Source organism: Drosophila yakuba, chromosome 3R, assembly GCF_016746365.2.
Source record: "Drosophila yakuba strain Tai18E2 chromosome 3R, Prin_Dyak_Tai18E2_2.1, whole genome shotgun sequence".
In the NCBI taxonomy this organism is placed as follows: Eukaryota; Metazoa; Arthropoda; class Insecta; order Diptera; family Drosophilidae; genus Drosophila; species Drosophila yakuba.
The window spans coordinates 14,562,585-14,578,720 of record NC_052530.2 but is presented as its reverse complement, the minus strand read 5'-3'; the positions used below and the strand labels follow the sequence as shown (position 1 = coordinate 14,578,720).

At 47.5% G+C, this 16,136-nt stretch overlaps 5 protein-coding genes across 7 annotated transcripts; 4 read left to right on the top strand and 1 right to left on the bottom strand.

The window, feature by feature from the left end:
• The first annotated feature begins 54 nt into the window (after positions 1-54).
• LOC6536860 (monocarboxylate transporter 10) lies at positions 55-7,729 on the top strand. Of its 2 annotated transcripts, XM_002097393.3 has the most exons (6): positions 55-608; positions 1,778-2,180; positions 5,417-5,781; positions 5,846-6,629; positions 6,713-6,817; positions 7,381-7,729. In XM_002097393.3, exons 2-6 carry the CDS (start codon positions 1,817-1,819, stop codon positions 7,413-7,415), a joined length of 1,653 nt encoding a protein of 550 aa, XP_002097429.1. In that variant the 5' UTR covers positions 55-608; positions 1,778-1,816; the 3' UTR covers positions 7,416-7,729. The 2 variants fall into 2 exon arrangements, with proteins under 2 accessions (XP_002097429.1, XP_015047969.1); XM_015192483.2 differs by lacking the exon at positions 7,381-7,729 and having other exon boundaries at positions 6,713-7,289.
• A 65-nt stretch (positions 7,730-7,794) lies between these two features.
• Positions 7,795-10,504, top strand: LOC6536859 (probable cytochrome P450 313a4). Of its 2 annotated transcripts, XM_002097392.4 has the most exons (7): positions 7,795-8,642; positions 8,702-8,899; positions 8,953-9,138; positions 9,344-9,416; positions 9,460-9,586; positions 9,642-10,227; positions 10,291-10,504. In XM_002097392.4, exons 1-7 carry the CDS (start codon positions 8,489-8,491, stop codon positions 10,449-10,451), a joined length of 1,485 nt encoding a protein of 494 aa, XP_002097428.1. In that variant the 5' UTR covers positions 7,795-8,488; the 3' UTR covers positions 10,452-10,504. The 2 variants fall into 2 exon arrangements, with proteins under 2 accessions (XP_002097428.1, XP_039232107.1); XM_039376173.2 differs by lacking the exons at positions 7,795-8,642; positions 8,702-8,899; positions 8,953-9,138 and having other exon boundaries at positions 9,480-9,586.
• A 310-nt stretch (positions 10,505-10,814) lies between these two features.
• Positions 10,815-13,096, top strand: LOC6536858 (nuclear pore complex protein Nup88). The gene has a single exon (XM_002097391.4). The coding sequence runs from the start codon at positions 10,875-10,877 to the stop codon at positions 12,987-12,989; it is 2,115 nt and encodes a 704-aa protein (XP_002097427.1). The 5' UTR covers positions 10,815-10,874; the 3' UTR covers positions 12,990-13,096.
• Positions 13,097-13,571: 475 nt separating this feature from the next.
• LOC26535575 lies at positions 13,572-13,865 on the top strand. Its single transcript, XM_015192482.2, has one exon. The coding sequence runs from the start codon at positions 13,615-13,617 to the stop codon at positions 13,759-13,761; it is 147 nt and encodes a 48-aa protein (XP_015047968.1). The 5' UTR covers positions 13,572-13,614; the 3' UTR covers positions 13,762-13,865.
• Positions 13,788-15,240, bottom strand: LOC6536857 (glycine N-methyltransferase). The gene is made up of 4 exons (XM_002097390.3): positions 14,977-15,240; positions 14,731-14,858; positions 14,414-14,670; positions 13,788-14,131 (listed from the first exon to the last, which is right to left on the bottom strand). The coding sequence occupies exons 1-4, from the start codon at positions 15,189-15,191 to the stop codon at positions 13,862-13,864; spliced, it is 870 nt and encodes a 289-aa protein (XP_002097426.1). The 5' UTR covers positions 15,192-15,240; the 3' UTR covers positions 13,788-13,861.
• Positions 15,241-16,136: the final 896 nt, after the last annotated feature.

Below are 16,136 nucleotides of genomic sequence, written 5' to 3'. Positions count from 1 at the left end.
GAGTTGAGTTGGGGTCAGGTTGTTGAGCAGTGGGACAATTCATCTTTGGTGGCTGCGGCGGATATGGCCACTTGCCTGCAGTGGAAGTCATCGCCACCAACTAAACCACCAATTGATGGTACTGCGCAGTGGACAGCCGGAATGCTTCAGTTTCTAATTCTGGGAATTGATCAATTAGAAGAGCCTTCAATTTGAGCACAAAATCCCGACCCTGATCATGTGATTGTGCGAGGAACTGGACCTGGAGGAGCAGCATCATCCGCCTGGCTGGGAAACTGTTAAACATGCCGCACAATTTGTTTGTGCGTTGCCTAGGTGAATTTTTGTTTACCGCAGAGAACAGCAACCGCCGTGGTTTCAGTTGCTCTGCTTCTCTGATTAGGCGCCCCTCAAGTGAGCGAGCGATTTTTTGCAAAAACGACTCGTGGAAAATAATTCAGTTTTCTTCATTCCGCCGCCGACGACGCAAGCGTTCGGTTGTGTGCTCGCTCGAGAGGTCTCCACCCGACCACTTAACACTCTCGATTCGCGCTCAAGTCAAATTCGCCGGATACCCAGAGCCTTCAAGTGAATCGCACGCCTTCAGCGACTGGAGTTCCGGCTTACAAGTACGTAGAGGAGGGCTTCAAGAAGTCGACTCGGAGTTCGCCCAAGCACCGGCGGTTGCATAAGGGCCAACACAGCGACCGGTGACCTTCGATTTAGACAGTGACCCCCCTAGGGATTGGGCTGGGTGTCACCGCATCGTCATCGAGCGGGCACGTGCATGGCGTTGATAGCGCGAATTTCAGAGATAGCCGCCAAGAACGAAAGCGGTTTCAATTATATTTCTTTATTTTTCTAAATTTCTGGCGAGCGGTTCGCGTTACATTGAGTTTTCGCTGTGGCGGTGCGGTTTTTCGGCTGCCCCGGGCGGGAAAAAGACACGTTTGCAGAACGGAACGCTGCAGTGAGCCGTTGACCGTAGAACGCACACCGTAGACCGTAGACCGTAGACCCACCTCGAGCCCCCCAAGCCGAAGTGCACTCGACAAGGGCATGCATAATCGAAAAACGCGAGGAATTTCAGTTATCGCTTGTAATGCAATCTGTGTTCTGCGCAGCTTTTAAAATGCATTACAATGTTGCTGACCAGATACTATGAAGGGAAATTGGACTCAGAATCAAGCATGTTTCCACGATAGCTTGGTGTTCGTAACCAGAAAGCTATGTTGCTGTGATATCTTTGGATATTAATTTGAACCTGTTAGCTAATGAAACCATATATTGTTATGGTTCTCAGTTAACTGAGCTTTGCAATTTAATCCAATTTAAACTTTTGGCCGGCTAACTATGGCGCTTATAAGGTGACTGAAATTGTAAAGAACAAAGGGGTAAATTATTTAAAGATAGATCCTAATTTATTTAAAATATTTGAGACCAAAACTATATCACTCACTATAGCTATTTCCTCAGCTTATCTGTAGATAGACCTGAGATCGTCCCTAGTACCTCTCCCTCAAGATCTTGAACTTCATGCCTTTGTCCGCCATTTAGTTGGGTTCTGGATCCCCGACAAAGTAAACTGCATTTTCATTCGCCGGAGGGGCAAATAGCGATAAACGTATCCAAATATTTGGCCAGCCAATTCCGTCAGTCTGCGATTATTTTCCGGGATGGGGAAACGTATCATTTCGGCGGGCGGTAGTTAACAGCATATTTGGGTGCAATGTGGCTGACTGATTACGGAGTGCACCCCACTGATCCAAAGCTCTCAAAACACTATGTATATTTGCAGGCAGCACCGAACCTCCGAAGTCAATCCTAGCCAGCAGCCATGGCTGAGAACGAGCCGCTGAACGACCAGCAGAGCCAGGTGAATGGTCGCATCCTGCCCGCCAATGGACACACTGCACCCGCGACCAACGGCGTGGTGCATGCGAAAGGCAAGGATGCATTGAAGCCACCTGCTCCAGCTCAGAACGGGAACGCGAATGGGACACACATCGAGGCGCCCTGCTGTCGGGACATACACGGCAAGGAGCCACCGGACGGAGGAGCCCGCGCCTGGCTGGTCATGGTGAGCGCCTTCCTCTGTAACGGCATCATTTTTGGGTTCATCAACACCTACGGAGTGATCCATTCGCTGCTGACGGATAGACTCACAAAGCTCGGCGATCCGGAGGCATCCAGCAAAGCGGGTGAGTGTGCCATGGGTGGGTGACGGGTAGTGGGATGTTTCCCCATCCACGAATGCGAAAGCAATTTGTCCATAATCCCTTCAGCCGCTGGCAAATCTATTCAGAATTTATGGACGGCTGCCGCCAGCGTTGATTGTAATTATGCAGGCAGGGCAAATGAGATTAGATGGGAACTGGGCAGTTGTTTTCGCGGCTATTATCTGTTTTTGCACGGACCTGCCCAACCTCCAAAGAACAAATCATATTTTATGGCCTCTGATTGTTGACCAGGGGGTCCACAAACTTTGATTCGAAAAAGCCTAGAATTTCAATCCACAAAGATTCCCTATTAGTATAATATTGTCACATCTGACTTGCATTTAAAGGCATCAACAGCCAAAGATTGTACTATCATTATTTAAAATATAAAAGATATTTTAGATTTCCGAAATGAAATTTGATTAGGTGTTGACGCAGTTCGTTTTCAATAATACTTTGCCCATTTTTATTTACATTTATTAATATTTATTTCGAATCTAACGCACATTGGCGTCTTCCATCTGGCTCTTGGGTTCAATAAAACGTTGTAGTACGTAGTACGAAGTGGCGATATAGGAATCCAACGTACCGACGTCAAGTGAATTAAATTGCTAAAAGTTGATTGGATCACAAAGCATTATTCAACGGACTTCGAGTGCGAAGAGCACGAAGACAGCGACGTCGTGATTCGCGGGAGTCGCATAGAGTTGGAGCGGAAAATTCAGAGGACGGAGGGATCTCCGCCAGCGCCAGAAGTGCATAATTATTTGGCAGCTCTCCAGCTGAAGGGGAAGTGCTATTCCCAACCAGAAACAACTGCTTTAGCGTGCAGAGTTCGCTGCATTTGTCAAGGTTCTGCTGCTTGGCCTGCATTACGCATACGCAGCGTTGGACGGCAGCGCATTGGGGGCACGGCCGGCGCTTTTAAGACGAGCTGGGCGAACTGGCCAAGCCGGCAACTGGCCGGCAGAAGACGAAAGCCACCCGCCAGTGACCCAGTTACTTGGTCGGTCGACGGCGCTGCAACGGGGAAGCCCCTCAAGTGCTCCGCCTGACAGCGATCCTCCGCCAAACGGCAGCTAGATGCATTTATCTAGAGCTAAGCTAAGACTGGCTGCCAGTTCAGTTCCGCAATATGATTAAAACCTGACGTAATCCGAGCCCGAGCCCGAGCCTGAGCCTCAGCCCGAGCTCATGTGTGCCATATTTTGCCCCTCCACCCACTTTTATCGCGGTGTCGATTCATCAATTAATTGTCAGCCTTTGTCAATTACACACCTCCATGGGCACATCAGCGCGACTTAGTGGAGCTTAATGGGCGCTGGTTGGCCCATTGGTTCATCCGGGTGGATAGGAGGTCAAGATCAATCATCCAAGCGAGTGCCAATCTTGGTGCTATCCACCGATGCAATCTCCCTGCAGATTGCGTCAGATATTGCATGAGATCGCATCGGGTTGCCTGCCGTCTGTCTGCGTATGAATATGAGGCGTACTATAAATATTCCGATCTATTTTCGCCAGACGCCGGAGGAGCCATGTAATTCGGCAGATTCCCCTTCCGTTCGGATTCTTTTTTAGATTTTTGGCACCGGCCATTCGGCTATTATCTAATGTCTCTCCTCGCCATTGACTGGCTGTGCAGAGAGAGAATCGCCGCCGTCTCTATCTGTGGCATTGACATTGGACGACTGGCTGGCTCTTGCCGAGATTGCGGCAGAATCACTCTGCGCATGTGGGCGAGAGTTACGTGCCATATCACGGCCCCATTCCTCAGTGGGAAGTGGGACGTGTCTCGGCGAACGGTCAATAGATATCCATGAGGCATTCGGAGTGGGTCAAGTTCTATTTTGGGTTAATGCGCTGCACTTTCTGTTATATTTCTTCCATATAATATGCGAGATTTAAGATACTTGAAGAGTGTCTTTCTTATGCACCTCAAAGTTATTTAAACGACTTTGGCAAAAGTGAATTAAATGAATGAACATATTTTCGGACCAAAGGTCAAGGGAGGTTAGCTTATGAATTAGCATCGCCATTAAGAAAGCTATTCCAAGCTCTTCAGTCCGTAGATTGTGAATACGAATCCGAAGGGACACGCGAACAGAATTTAGTGCTTATCTCTAGTTCCGGCGCACAATAGTATTTGAAATTCCCCGAGGTTGGAACTACAAATCCGCTTTGAGAGGTTTGAGGGGTCATCGACTTATAATTGCGTGCTATAAAACTAATCTTAATTGTTTCAATTAGTTACAAATATAGCAACTATGGCTTTGGAGCGCTACCTGCTCCGGTCCACTGTCCATGTCCCAGACAATAGACCACTGGCGCTGGACCACTGAAGGGGCTGCAGCTGCACATCTGCCAGAGAAGCGCACCTTATCACGCCATTTGATCATCCTCACAGGCGGGGAACAAAGAATTAACCCAATTCTGTCAATCGAACATCAATTTGAAGTGCCAAAGTGGAACAAGCGAAAGTGTTTACGCAACGAAAACAGTTCGATTTCCCCCACTTTTGCTTGCAGAGTTCAGCGGAAAATTATTGACGACGAAAATCGAATCTTTGAGCGGCGTGCGACAAGATGCGTTTGGTCCTCCATCCCGCCAACCGCCGGCGGATCGGGTTTCCAGCTCGCGCCCTCTGTGCGACGCAGTCGGGCATCCACCTGGAAGTTGCAATGAACACCTGGGACTGCGGCCAATATCCAGACATGGTTTGGATGGCCTCACTTCACAATCGACCGCAAGTGCGTGAGATTCGATTTGTCAATTGAAATTGCTCCAAATGAGGCGAGCAGACAGTTGGTCAGCAAGTTAGGGATTCAATAGCTGCCTCATTATACTATCATCTACAGTATATAATTGCTCAGGAAATCATCAAAAGATAAATACAAATATCGTGGACCAACAATAGTATAAACATTTCTTTCGCCAACATTCCTTCTTATAAGCCAGAAAAGTAAATATTGTTTCAGACAGAGTGCGATTGCAAATCGTCATCATACTTAATATAAAAGGATTTTAATATCTCAACAAAGATTTAAAAATAGGTCAAAATGTGGCAGTATTTAAAGGAAGCACTCCCTCTGAATTTCACAAAGCGTCTTGTTTTCACACAGATTACTTTATCTGATATCTAAAATATTTTTATACGTCCGCGGAATCGTAATCATTGGGGAAATATTATTTATTCATTCTTCTTCCTTAATTATTTTTAGCTCTGATTGGAGCCCTGGCCATAGGCACCACATTCCTCTTCTCCACAATGGCTGGCTGCCTGACCGACAAGATTGGACTGCGGCTGACCACGTTCGCCGGCGGAGTCCTCTCTGCAGGAGGACTGCTGCTGTCCTCGTTCTGCACGGAGAACATCGGCGCCCTGTACTTCACCTACGGGATCATGTTTGGCCTGGGCGCCGCCCTCGCCTACACGCCCACACTGGCCATCCTGGGCCACTACTTCAAGCGCTACCTGGGCAAAGTGAGTGGCTTCGTGACCGCAGGCTCCAGCGTTTTCACTGTGATACTGCCGCCCTGTCTGGACAAGCTCCTGGGCAGCTATGGTCTGGAGGGGACCCTGCGGGTAAGTGGGATTACGATGGCTTTGCATGCTTATATTATACTGATGGCTTTTCTTGACCTTTCAGATAATGAGCCTCGTTTCCGCCTTTATTATCCTCTGCTCCTTCGTGTACAAGCCACTGCATCCGCCACCGGAGCCGCCCAAGAAGAAGCCCGGCAGGTCGCGCATCAATCTCTTCATGCGCTCCATAATCAACGTGGAGATCTGGAAGCGTAAACGCTTCGTCATCTGGGCACTTTGTGTGCCGCTCGCCTTGTTCGGCTACTTTGTGCCCTATGTGCACATGATGCAGTTCGTGAAAACCACTTTTCCCGGCGAGGATGTCAACCTGCCGGTCATGTGCATCGGCATCACCTCCGGCATCGGGCGTCTGATTTTCGGCGTGATTGCTGATATGCCGGGCGTAAACCGAATGTACCTGCAACAGCTGTCCTTGGTGTCCATTGGCCTGGTCACCTTGCTGCTGCCGCTCACCAACTCGTATGTCATCCTCGTCTCGTTCACCCTGGTTATGGGTCTCTTCGACGGCTGCTTCATTTCGCTGCTGGGCCCAATCGCCTACGAGATCTGTGGACCCTCGGGTGCCACACAGGCCATCGGCTTCCTTCTAGGCCTCAGCTCCATTCCGCTGACAGTGGGCCCACCAGTGGCGGGCATGATCTTCGACAGCACGAACTCCTACACATTGCCGCTGATCCTCGCTGGACTGCCCCCGCTGCTCGGCTCCTCGCTTTTATTCCTCATTAAATGCGTCAAGGAGGAGGAGAACGGGGTCAGTGCGCCGCGAGCGGTGGTTCTGGCCAATGGAGACATCGAGATAGCCGGCAACGGCCATTATCGGTCTACTGGTAAGTTTTGGTCGCTTAAGTTCCACGTCTGTTGTCATTTCTAAACCCTATAATAATGCACTTGATTTGTACATTCCTTACAGGCACCAAGTCCAGTGCACCGCTAATGGGTGCCACCAACGGTGTCAATGGAACCGCAGCAGCGTCCCCAACTATCCAGATCAATGGACACGTGGACAACGGAACTGGTTCGTACCCCGCCTCACCTTGGCCTAGCCCCACTCGCATCTCAGACTCCGCCGCCTGCGACCATCCTAGTAGCTCGCTTCACACTAACCCGGGCACTCTGCTGCCCAGCTGCTCACACACCGCCCTGCTGAGCGGGGCCCCTGGCTCCAGCAAGTCCCTGCCCCTGGGCGACGACCCCAAGAGGCGTCGCTATAACTACTCCATCTACTAACCCACTCACTGCCTAGTTGCTAGCTGCTAGAGCTTCTCTGCTTCGCCTGCTGTACTCTGCCTTTTTGGTTTGGATCGAGTTTGTAATCGAATAGCATGACTAAGACGCACTTCTGTCTACTCCACATCCCGAGCACATTGTTTCTAACCCTGCACCTGCATCCCTGCATCCCAGCACCCCTAAACCCAATTGCTTTGTAGATCGTAAGCCTCATCGACTTGGACCCGCTGTAAATAAATGCCAGCTTATGTCGCATACTACTCGCTGAGTGTTTCGGAGTCATCGCATGGGCAGGCTCGAATCGTTCCACCAGAAAACCCGCTCAACTCTATTATCCTGTACATCTTTCAGGGAAACTCGCCGTGAGCAACGGATCGGCGTCGTAGGGAGGCAGTCGTCGCACTAACTCAAAATTCCACAAAACTTTCGAAACCAATTGAAAAGTTCTGCCATTTTCCGCTGTAATCTCGCCGTCGGAGCCCACAGCTTAGCCAGCGCAAAGTCGAGGTGTTCATTCTTTATAGAGACCATAGCTACCGCACATGTTTCCAAGCATATGCCCATTCTTCATGAGATCGGTTGAGAGGCCTTTGCGCTTTCCTATCCTTCATACGTGCATAATATACCTAGGCTAAGAACATTTTGAAAACCAAATGAAAGTAATATTTTAAATTTTAATAAATAACACACAGAATAGGAACCCGTTGAGTTTTATTAGTTCGGTTGGTTCCTCGTTAAGTATACTATTGAATTGGGTAGTTAATCGAGGAAATCATGAATGAAGATCTCGTTACGGACAATGATTTATTTTGGGGCATATTGTTAAGAGTATATCACAATATGTTATCATAAATGGGTTAAATCTATCAATGGTTCACTGACTCCGTAGAAACCCATTTGAGGGGCTATTGTATCGTTAATTAACTATCGTTATAAATTATTGGTGTCATCGCACTTTGCCACCTGAAAAGTCGGGAACACGGTAGTTTTTGACATTTGTTCGGTTATACAACGCAATTATTAGCACCCCCCAGATCGGAATCGATCAGTGACGTAGTGCATCGTCGGTGGCCAATTCGCATTCTTGAAGCGTGTGCCGCATGTCACCACTGGCCATTAGTCAAAATTATAGCTATTTGTATGCGCAACCCCCCATGTCGAGTCCCAATAAAAACGGCGGGCTATGTGCGGTTCAATGGGTCTCCACCCGTAGCCCCGTAGCCCTGTGGCTTCTTCTCTCCTGGGAGGAGGAGAGTCAATCAGGTCGATTGCTGAGCTCTACGCGTGATAGCAAATTGGTCGATCGCGTCCCAAACCAGTTAAACACGTCCGGATTATAAAAAGTCGATTGACTGAGAATTGGCTAATCAAACTTTTGGCGCACTTCAAACCGAGCGGTCGAAAATTGTTAGGAAACGCATTATACTATTGGATAGCGGATATTGCTAAAGGATTAATCATGCTGACCTGGACCCTGTGGTGTGGATTGCTGTTCCTGCTCTGGTTCTACTTTCTGTGGAGCAGGCGCAGATTCTATCTGCTCACCCTCAAGATACCGGGTCCCCTTGGATATCCCATTCTGGGCATGGCGCACTGGCTGATGCGCAGGGAAGGTGCCATAGATTGGATTATTGTGTTGGTCGGGAGTAATAATCTTAGTGTCCGTGCGCAGATATCCTGAATGCATTCGGCTGCTTTCTGGACAAGCACGGCCCGACGATCTTCTCCTGGCTGGGGCCCATTCCCTTCATGATAGTCAGTGACCCCCAAGTGGTGCAGGACATCTTTACATCGCCCCACTGCGTCAACAAGGGTATTATCTACAAGGCAGTGGACGATGGAGCCGGAGTTGGATTATTCAGCATGAAGGGTGTGTGTCCTTGGAATTCAGTGTGGGAGTTACTTAAGTGTGGATTTGTGTAGATCCCCGGTGGAGCATCCATCGGAAGCTGCTGAATCCCGCCTTTGGCCACAAGGTTCTACTCAGTTTCCTGCCCATTTTCAACCGAGAGACGGCCCTTCTGCTGGACCAACTCGAGCCATTGCAGGACGACGGAGAGAAGGATCTCATTCCACTGCTGCAGAGCTTCACCCTGGGAATAGCCACCCGTGAGTAAAAAAGAATGTGTTGTTTGTATTATTGAAGATCCATTAGTTATGCCTGTCACGTTCATTGTTTGCTTATAAACAATGCCAAAAGTAAATTCCACTTGTTGCTCTCACTTGCTACATTTCCGCTGAATCTATCATTAGAATGAATGCGATAAAAGAGTCGATCTGATTAAAAACTTATTATCATTGTATATAAAACCAGAAACCACCATGGGCAGCGACGTGAAGGACGAGGAGAACTTCAGGAGCAATTCATTGCTGGGGCGATATCAATGGTGAGTGTTGAGGTGGAATCGGATGGCATCTATCCATTAATAGCATCCTGGAAACCATGACAGATATGTGCTTCTCCCCGTGGCTCAATAGCCGTTTTTGTCGTCAGCTGGCTGGAAAGGAATCGCACTACTATCAGGCCAAAACCGAAATTCGCCAGTTCATCCGAAAGGTGAGAACAATCATTCCCTCCACTTATTCAGTTAATAATCTCTTAACCCCTTCAGATAATTGAAAGGAAGTTGGCCGAGGACGAGATGAGAACATTACCCGCCATCCAATCCAACGATAAGAATATATTTCTTAACCTGGCCACGGATTTGATGAGACGAGGAGTGTTCACCCTGAAAAATGTTGAGGATGAGTCAAACATAATCGTTTTTGGAGCCTTTGAGACCACCGCTAATGCAGTGTACTACACCCTGATGTTGCTGGCCATGTTTCCCGATTATCAGGAGAGGGCCTTTGAGGAAATAAAAACGATATTCCCCAACACCGGAGACTTTGATGTGTCCTACGCTGACACCCAGCAGATGGTGTACCTGGATCTGATTCTCAACGAATCAATGAGAGTGATACCCCCCGTACCAGTTGTATCCCGCCAAACGTCGCAAGACCTGAAGTTGTCCAACGGAATAGTGGTTCCCAAAGGGGTCCAGATCGCCATCGACATATATCACATGCACAGAAGCAAACAGATCTGGGGCCCAGATGCGGAAACCTTCAACCCAGATCATTTTCTGCCCCACAATATCCAGGACAAGCATCCGTACGCTTACATACCTTTCACCAAGGGGATTAGAAATTGCATAGGTAACTAAGCGGCTGTTTCCAAATTACGTTTATTTTGACTATTTATTATTACATTTATATTAGGTTGGAGATATGCCTTGATATCGGCTAAAGTTACGTTAGCCAAGTTATTGAGGAATTATAGGTTTAGAACGAGTTTTCCGTTCGAAGACCTTTACTTTGTTGAAGATATAACCATGAAGTTAAAATCAGTGCCGCTGTTGGAGCTCCAAAAGAGAATTTAAATGTTTGTAGAACTAAGTGATTTTAAATAGATTAATAAAAGTTGTTGAAAGAATGCGTTCTGTGAATTATATCAATATTGAAAAGGATGTTGTTTGTTTAGCTAATAACATTTCCCATATTTTTTATAGATTTTTATTAAGTACTCTCAGAATATTAGTTTGGTTTTTTTATTTTGTATTAAATTTATGGTTTGGTCCATACTAACATCTATAGATAGAACTTCTATAGATAAAAAGTTCAAGAGCAATTAATATCAGTACCTTTTTCGAAAATGTTATCAGTCACGATTTTCGCAAATTTCGAGTTTCATTTGTTCGAACTCAAAAAATACTAAAAAAAATACTTTGCGGATTTCCGTAAACTACGACCACACTATCACATTGCATCAAAGTCGGGCACACGAATTAAAGCATAAACAAACGATGTCGCTCACCGATGTTTTGGAATTGAACAAAACGGAGTTGTTCGCGAAGATCCGCGATGGGTTGCCCGTGGTGCAAAGGACGCAAAACCTGTTGGACTGCAAGGACGACTTGCTCTTTGCCTGGGACGCGAAGGACAACTGCCTGCTCGTGCGCAACTGGCGCTCATCGTTGGCGGCAGATGTGAAAGTGAAGTTCCAGACACTAATTCCTTCGAGCTTGGTGACTCTCGAGGTGGACCGCGTACTGGCCTCCAACGAGGGCTCCCTAGTGGCACTTAGTGGACCCCGCGGCGTTATCATCATGGAACTGCCCCGTCGCTGGGGTCCCGATGGATACTACAAAGATGGGAAGCCCATGATCACCTGCCGCACGTTCGGCCTGGACACCCAGCTTTTTCTCAACAACCCGCATCTAGAAGTTCGCCAGGTCCGCTGGCATCCGCACTCCGTATCGGATTCCACGCTGCTCGTGCTGCTCAACAACAACACAATTCGAGTCTACAATCACTCCAAGTTGCGCCACGTGTGGCAGGTGGGACCCTCGGTGCTTCGAAGTGGCGCCAATAACTCGCTCTGCGACTTCGGCGAGGTAGCCGTTGACTTTGACATCGCTCCTGCCGCAAAACCACGTGACACAGAACCAGAAATAGCCGGCAAAAACGAAACCACTCTTGATAAGAGCAACAAAACCCTTATGGCGGCAAAATCGCTGCCAAAGCAGGAGCGGATAGAGTGGCCTATGGTTGTGCTCCGCGAGAATGGAAACATATACATTTTAATGACCGGCCTGGACTCGGAAAAAACCCGCCTCCAGGGCCCCATCACCATAACGCCCCAGGCGCATGACAATTATGGTCTGGAGTCCTGTGCCCTCATGATTATCCCGTCACTTCCGCCGACCATGGTTATAGCAGAGTCTAACGGAAAGCTTCACCATGCTTTGCTAATGGAGGCGGAGGCCACTGAGCATTCGTTCAACGAGGTTGACGACTTTGTGTTAATTGAACCCGCCGAATACGTTGTGCATGTACTAGAAACTGTGGAACTTGAGTTGGGAATAGCTGCATCCGGAACTGGAGAAGAAGGAAATGTCTACCACTGTCCCATATATTTAAAGCGGGATCTGATCAATGAGCTGCGCTACTTTGCCTACCACAACGCAGGACTTCATGCCGTTACGGTCAGCTTTATCTCAGAGCTGCAACGTTACTTGGAGAGCGAGTCCGATGAGGATCGTCTAGAGCTGGCTGCATCTTCACGTGCAGAGTACATTCTGTGCACAAAATTCGACTCCAGTGAGACTGTGAACGCAGTCTTTGGACTTGCTCTATTGCAAATTCCTGCCGGTATGGTTCTACTGCTGGGTAGCGGTCAGGTTATTAGTCTTAAGCTGGTAATTGATGCACAGCTGCTGGTTACACCCAATGAGAATAAGCCAGTTGGCCTGGACGTGTCGCAGCAGGAAAGTGGGCCATCATTTGTCGATACCATTAAATCGCTTTTGCAACGCAGTGTTAACCAGCCCATCTTGGCGGATAAACTTACATCGCCATCTGCCCAGGAGAGCTACGAACTCCTTAACCAGGCCATCGAGGTTCTTCGCGAGCAGTACCTTAAACGACATGACCTTGTGCGCGCCGCCTTTGCCCGCCACATCAACCAGATCCAGCTAAAGAAGGAACAACAGCTGCAGGAGATCCAAGACTTGGAGCAGGAACGAGAACTGATCAGCGAGCGGGCCCACAAGCTTGCGGAGCGCTTCGAGGAGATCAGCTACAACCAGGAGCTTCTCGTCCGCAAGTGCAACGCCCTGATGCAAAAGGCCAATGCCTCACTACCTAATAGTGTGGTAGCGGAACGTGAGTTTTCCCAGGAGGTGACTCGACTGAACAAGGTCACTCAGAGCCTGGCCGCTGGATTGGAGAGCGCCAAGAAGACGCTTAACAAGCAGCGCTACCACATTGCGAAGAGTCAAGAGGACCTCAAGAAGAACGCTTACGAGCTGCCGGAGAAACAGCACCGCACTATCACCGAGATACTCACCCAGTTAACCGGGGAGATCGATCGCCAGATCGTCGACGTCAAGCGCATAAACAAAATCGTTGGTGTCTAAATTCGGATTGAAAAGCGCACTGTTATGATTTCACCACGTTTTCGAGATAGTAAAGCCTTTGCGTAGAACTAAAACGTATTTATAATAAACATGTCGATTAAGTCCAATTTTTGTAAGCTGGCTTTTGTTTTCTATTCGATGACATTTTAATGAGCATACGTCAGCGGTGTCTGCTAGGCGATCCTCCAAGCAGAGACCACAATAACATGGTACCCATGGGTATTGTGCTACAAAGTCTATTACAGTAAAATCTATTCTTGACAAACTGTTAAATTTTCCGGATAAAAGTCTCAATTATAATACCAAGCCATGCATTTACATTACAATGGTATTTTCTTGATAGTAATTTATATATATAGTATCAATATTTATAACAGGGTAGTACGCAGGAGTACGGTTTTCTAACTTTGAGCTTCACTGTTATCAGAATACCGCCAATTTTCCCAGTATTTGGGTGTATAGGTATCGCACTTCGATCGTTACTCACTTTTTCTTTAAAACAGAACCCATTGAAAACGTAATGGAAAAGCATTTGCAAGGCTAATGACACTTGCCCCAAGAATCGAGGGTTTCGATAGCTTTTGCGTTTTAGTGACAGTCTGAAGCGAAGTTCGGCGGACGAGAGATGACGTTGATACTACTGGCCGCCCTGTCGAGCATCTACACCGGGATGTTCAACTACGTGAAGGCCAAATTCCCGTTCGTAATCGAGGCCTCCATGGTGACCCTGTGCTTTGGCTCCATCGTGGGTCGATTCTGCATAATGGTTTAGGAGAAAAGTGAGCAGACTCGAGACTGTGCGAATCGAAGGAGCTTTATATTTATATGAATGTGTCTTGTGGCCTAATGTGAATACAACTAAAAACTTAAACCTAAGCCTGTGGCTTCTCGATCAGGTGGATGTAGAAGGCGGGGTTCTTCACCTGGCTCATCTCCTTGAAGTCACCATACAACTGGTGCTTGGCCTTGGCGGAGAAGATCTCGGCGAGAATCTCCTGGAAGCGTTTCAGCTCGTGGGGATAGTAGGACAGGCGGAACTCGCTGGTCAGCTTGTTACCAGCTATCAGGTAGTCCATGGACACCAGTGAGGGCTTGCCGCAGTAGAAGAGCACGGATGTCTTGATGTCCGCCGTGTGACTCGTCTGTAATTAGTCGCAAGTCATCATTGGATTATTGGATTAATTGAATCGGAAGATGTGCAACTGATAAGGCGGGTGATGATTATGATGTGTTATGTGGGGTTCACAAACAAGATCATCCGCTCTTATCGCCACGATGATGCGACAATATTGGGCTATTTTGACCGAGTGTGGAATTTAATAGTTTTTAATTGAGGAGATGATTCGGTAGAAAGTGTATCGGCATGAACTACACGCGTATTGGATCAGATTGAGATTAGTTTTTATATGAAGAGTAGTACTTACATTATAGTAGATGCTCTTGGCAGGCGTCGCTCCTGTTTCCAGGATATTGTCGTAGTTGCGGTGATCGATGAGCAGGACGCCTCCAGGCTTGAGGCACTTCTCGAAGTTGCCAATGGCCTGTTTGTGCTCCCGCTGATCCCCGAAGCCATCCATCAAGTGGGCAAAGGAGTTGCCCAGGCAAATGACGGCATCGAAACCATCCTGGATGTGCTCCTGGATGTCGTCGTACAGAGTCAACCAGTTGGCTTCCTCAATGACTGTAGGATAATCAGATAAGTAGATATGGGGCTACGGATATTGTCCTTCACACAACATACCCCACTTATCGAAAACAGCTTCCTTTCGTCGTGCCCAGCGCTCCTTGAGAGCGTATTTCAACATCTTGTCAGAGGCATCCACGGACACAACCTCGAAGCCCTCCTCCACAAGCATCAGGGAGTCCACACTGAAAGAAAAATAATGTAGATTAGGGCACACATTAGATTCTGAGGACACAAGCTTGCAAAAATAGTTTAGATGACTAAGATTTAGCACTTAAGGATGAGGATGATTTCGCATCTTACCCCGTTCCACAGGCCACGTCCAGGACACGCTTGCATCCCTTATTGCGCAGCATGTCGATCAGGAAGTTCTTGTAGTTGTCCGTGCGCGAGTTCTTGTCCCCGATGAAGATTTCCCACACCTTGGCGGCCTTGCCATCGGCGTACTGATCCCGGACTCCTTCGGCGGAGATGCCATCGGATCGGGCAACGAACACACTGTCGGCGGAGGTGGTCATCTTTGGTGGTCAGCACTGGTCGACGGATAGCAAGTGAATAATTTGCCGTTCCACCATCACGTTCCACGTCGGCTTTCCGGGGATTCAGAAGCCAACAGCTGGCGCTCCCACAAAGTGCCGACTTAGGCCACATAGCAGTCCGTAATCTTATCAGTTCCGCCCACTTGACGTATGACCCATGGGCGGGATGACGGCTAGAGCTTCAACATCTGTTCCCGACGGAACGTGTTCTCGCCGGCGGGCTTTCGCTTTTGTGGCTTGCTCCTGACCCTGACCCTCCGGTTCTGATTAGGAGTCAGCATCCCCTGGTCAAAATAGGATGACGATGCATTAATTAAGCATGTCAGCTTACAGTGAATTCTGTAACACCTATCAGAGTTGTAGGTATTTTTAGATCCTTTCGGTTCCAATGCTTACGGCTTATCACACATGATTATTATATTTGTCCATAATATTTAACAACCAATGTAGTTTAGGATTCGTAATAAAAACTATAAAAGGTCTGCTCCGATTAGTGTTTACTGTACATTGCATGAACTCAATGAGTTCTATATTTTCCGTGAATTTCCCAAATCACTGTTTACTATATTTGAGATACAAGTCATTTCCGACTCAAAAGCCACATATAAATTATTAAAAATTGCTAAATCATTCGCAACTTAAGTAAACCCGATTTCCAGAAACTACGATTTTTTGTTGAGTATATATGTTTTTATTTTAAATAGTATTTATAAATATTGCACTGCTTTAAATAACTGGAACATTTCTGTGCCCAGAAGATTGGTCATTATATTGCACCTCGTTACGGATACGGATACGATCTTAGAGATAAAGTCTAACTGAATTTTCTATAGGAGATACTTAAAGGTAAATATGATTACGTTTCCCAAGATAATTGATCATGCATATAGTAATCATGAAAATCGTCTTGGGAAACATAAGCCG

Coding starts and splice junctions, on each gene's coding strand:
- LOC6536860 (XM_015192483.2), top strand. CDS start 1,817: ATGGCTGAGAACGAGCCGCTGAACGACCAGCAGAGCCAGGTGAATGGT. Junction 2,181..5,416: donor GGAGGCATCCAGCAAAGCGG/GTGAGTGTGCCA, acceptor AATTATTTTTAG/CTCTGATTGGAGCCCTGGCC. Junction 5,782..5,845: donor GTCTGGAGGGGACCCTGCGG/GTAAGTGGGATT, acceptor TTGACCTTTCAG/ATAATGAGCCTCGTTTCCGC.
- LOC6536859 (XM_002097392.4), top strand. CDS start 8,489: ATGCTGACCTGGACCCTGTGGTGTGGATTGCTGTTCCTGCTCTGGTTC. Junction 8,643..8,701: donor CTGGCTGATGCGCAGGGAAG/GTGCCATAGATT, acceptor GTCCGTGCGCAG/ATATCCTGAATGCATTCGGC. Junction 8,900..8,952: donor TGGATTATTCAGCATGAAGG/GTGTGTGTCCTT, acceptor GGATTTGTGTAG/ATCCCCGGTGGAGCATCCAT.
- LOC6536858 (XM_002097391.4), top strand. CDS start 10,875: ATGTCGCTCACCGATGTTTTGGAATTGAACAAAACGGAGTTGTTCGCG.
- LOC26535575 (XM_015192482.2), top strand. CDS start 13,615: ATGACGTTGATACTACTGGCCGCCCTGTCGAGCATCTACACCGGGATG.
- LOC6536857 (XM_002097390.3), bottom strand. CDS start 15,191: ATGACCACCTCCGCCGACAGTGTGTTCGTTGCCCGATCCGATGGCATC. Junction 14,859..14,976: donor GACGTGGCCTGTGGAACGGG/GTAAGATGCGAA, acceptor TTTTTCTTTCAG/TGTGGACTCCCTGATGCTTG. Junction 14,132..14,413: donor CCAAGAGCATCTACTATAAT/GTAAGTACTACT, acceptor GACTAATTACAG/ACGAGTCACACGGCGGACAT.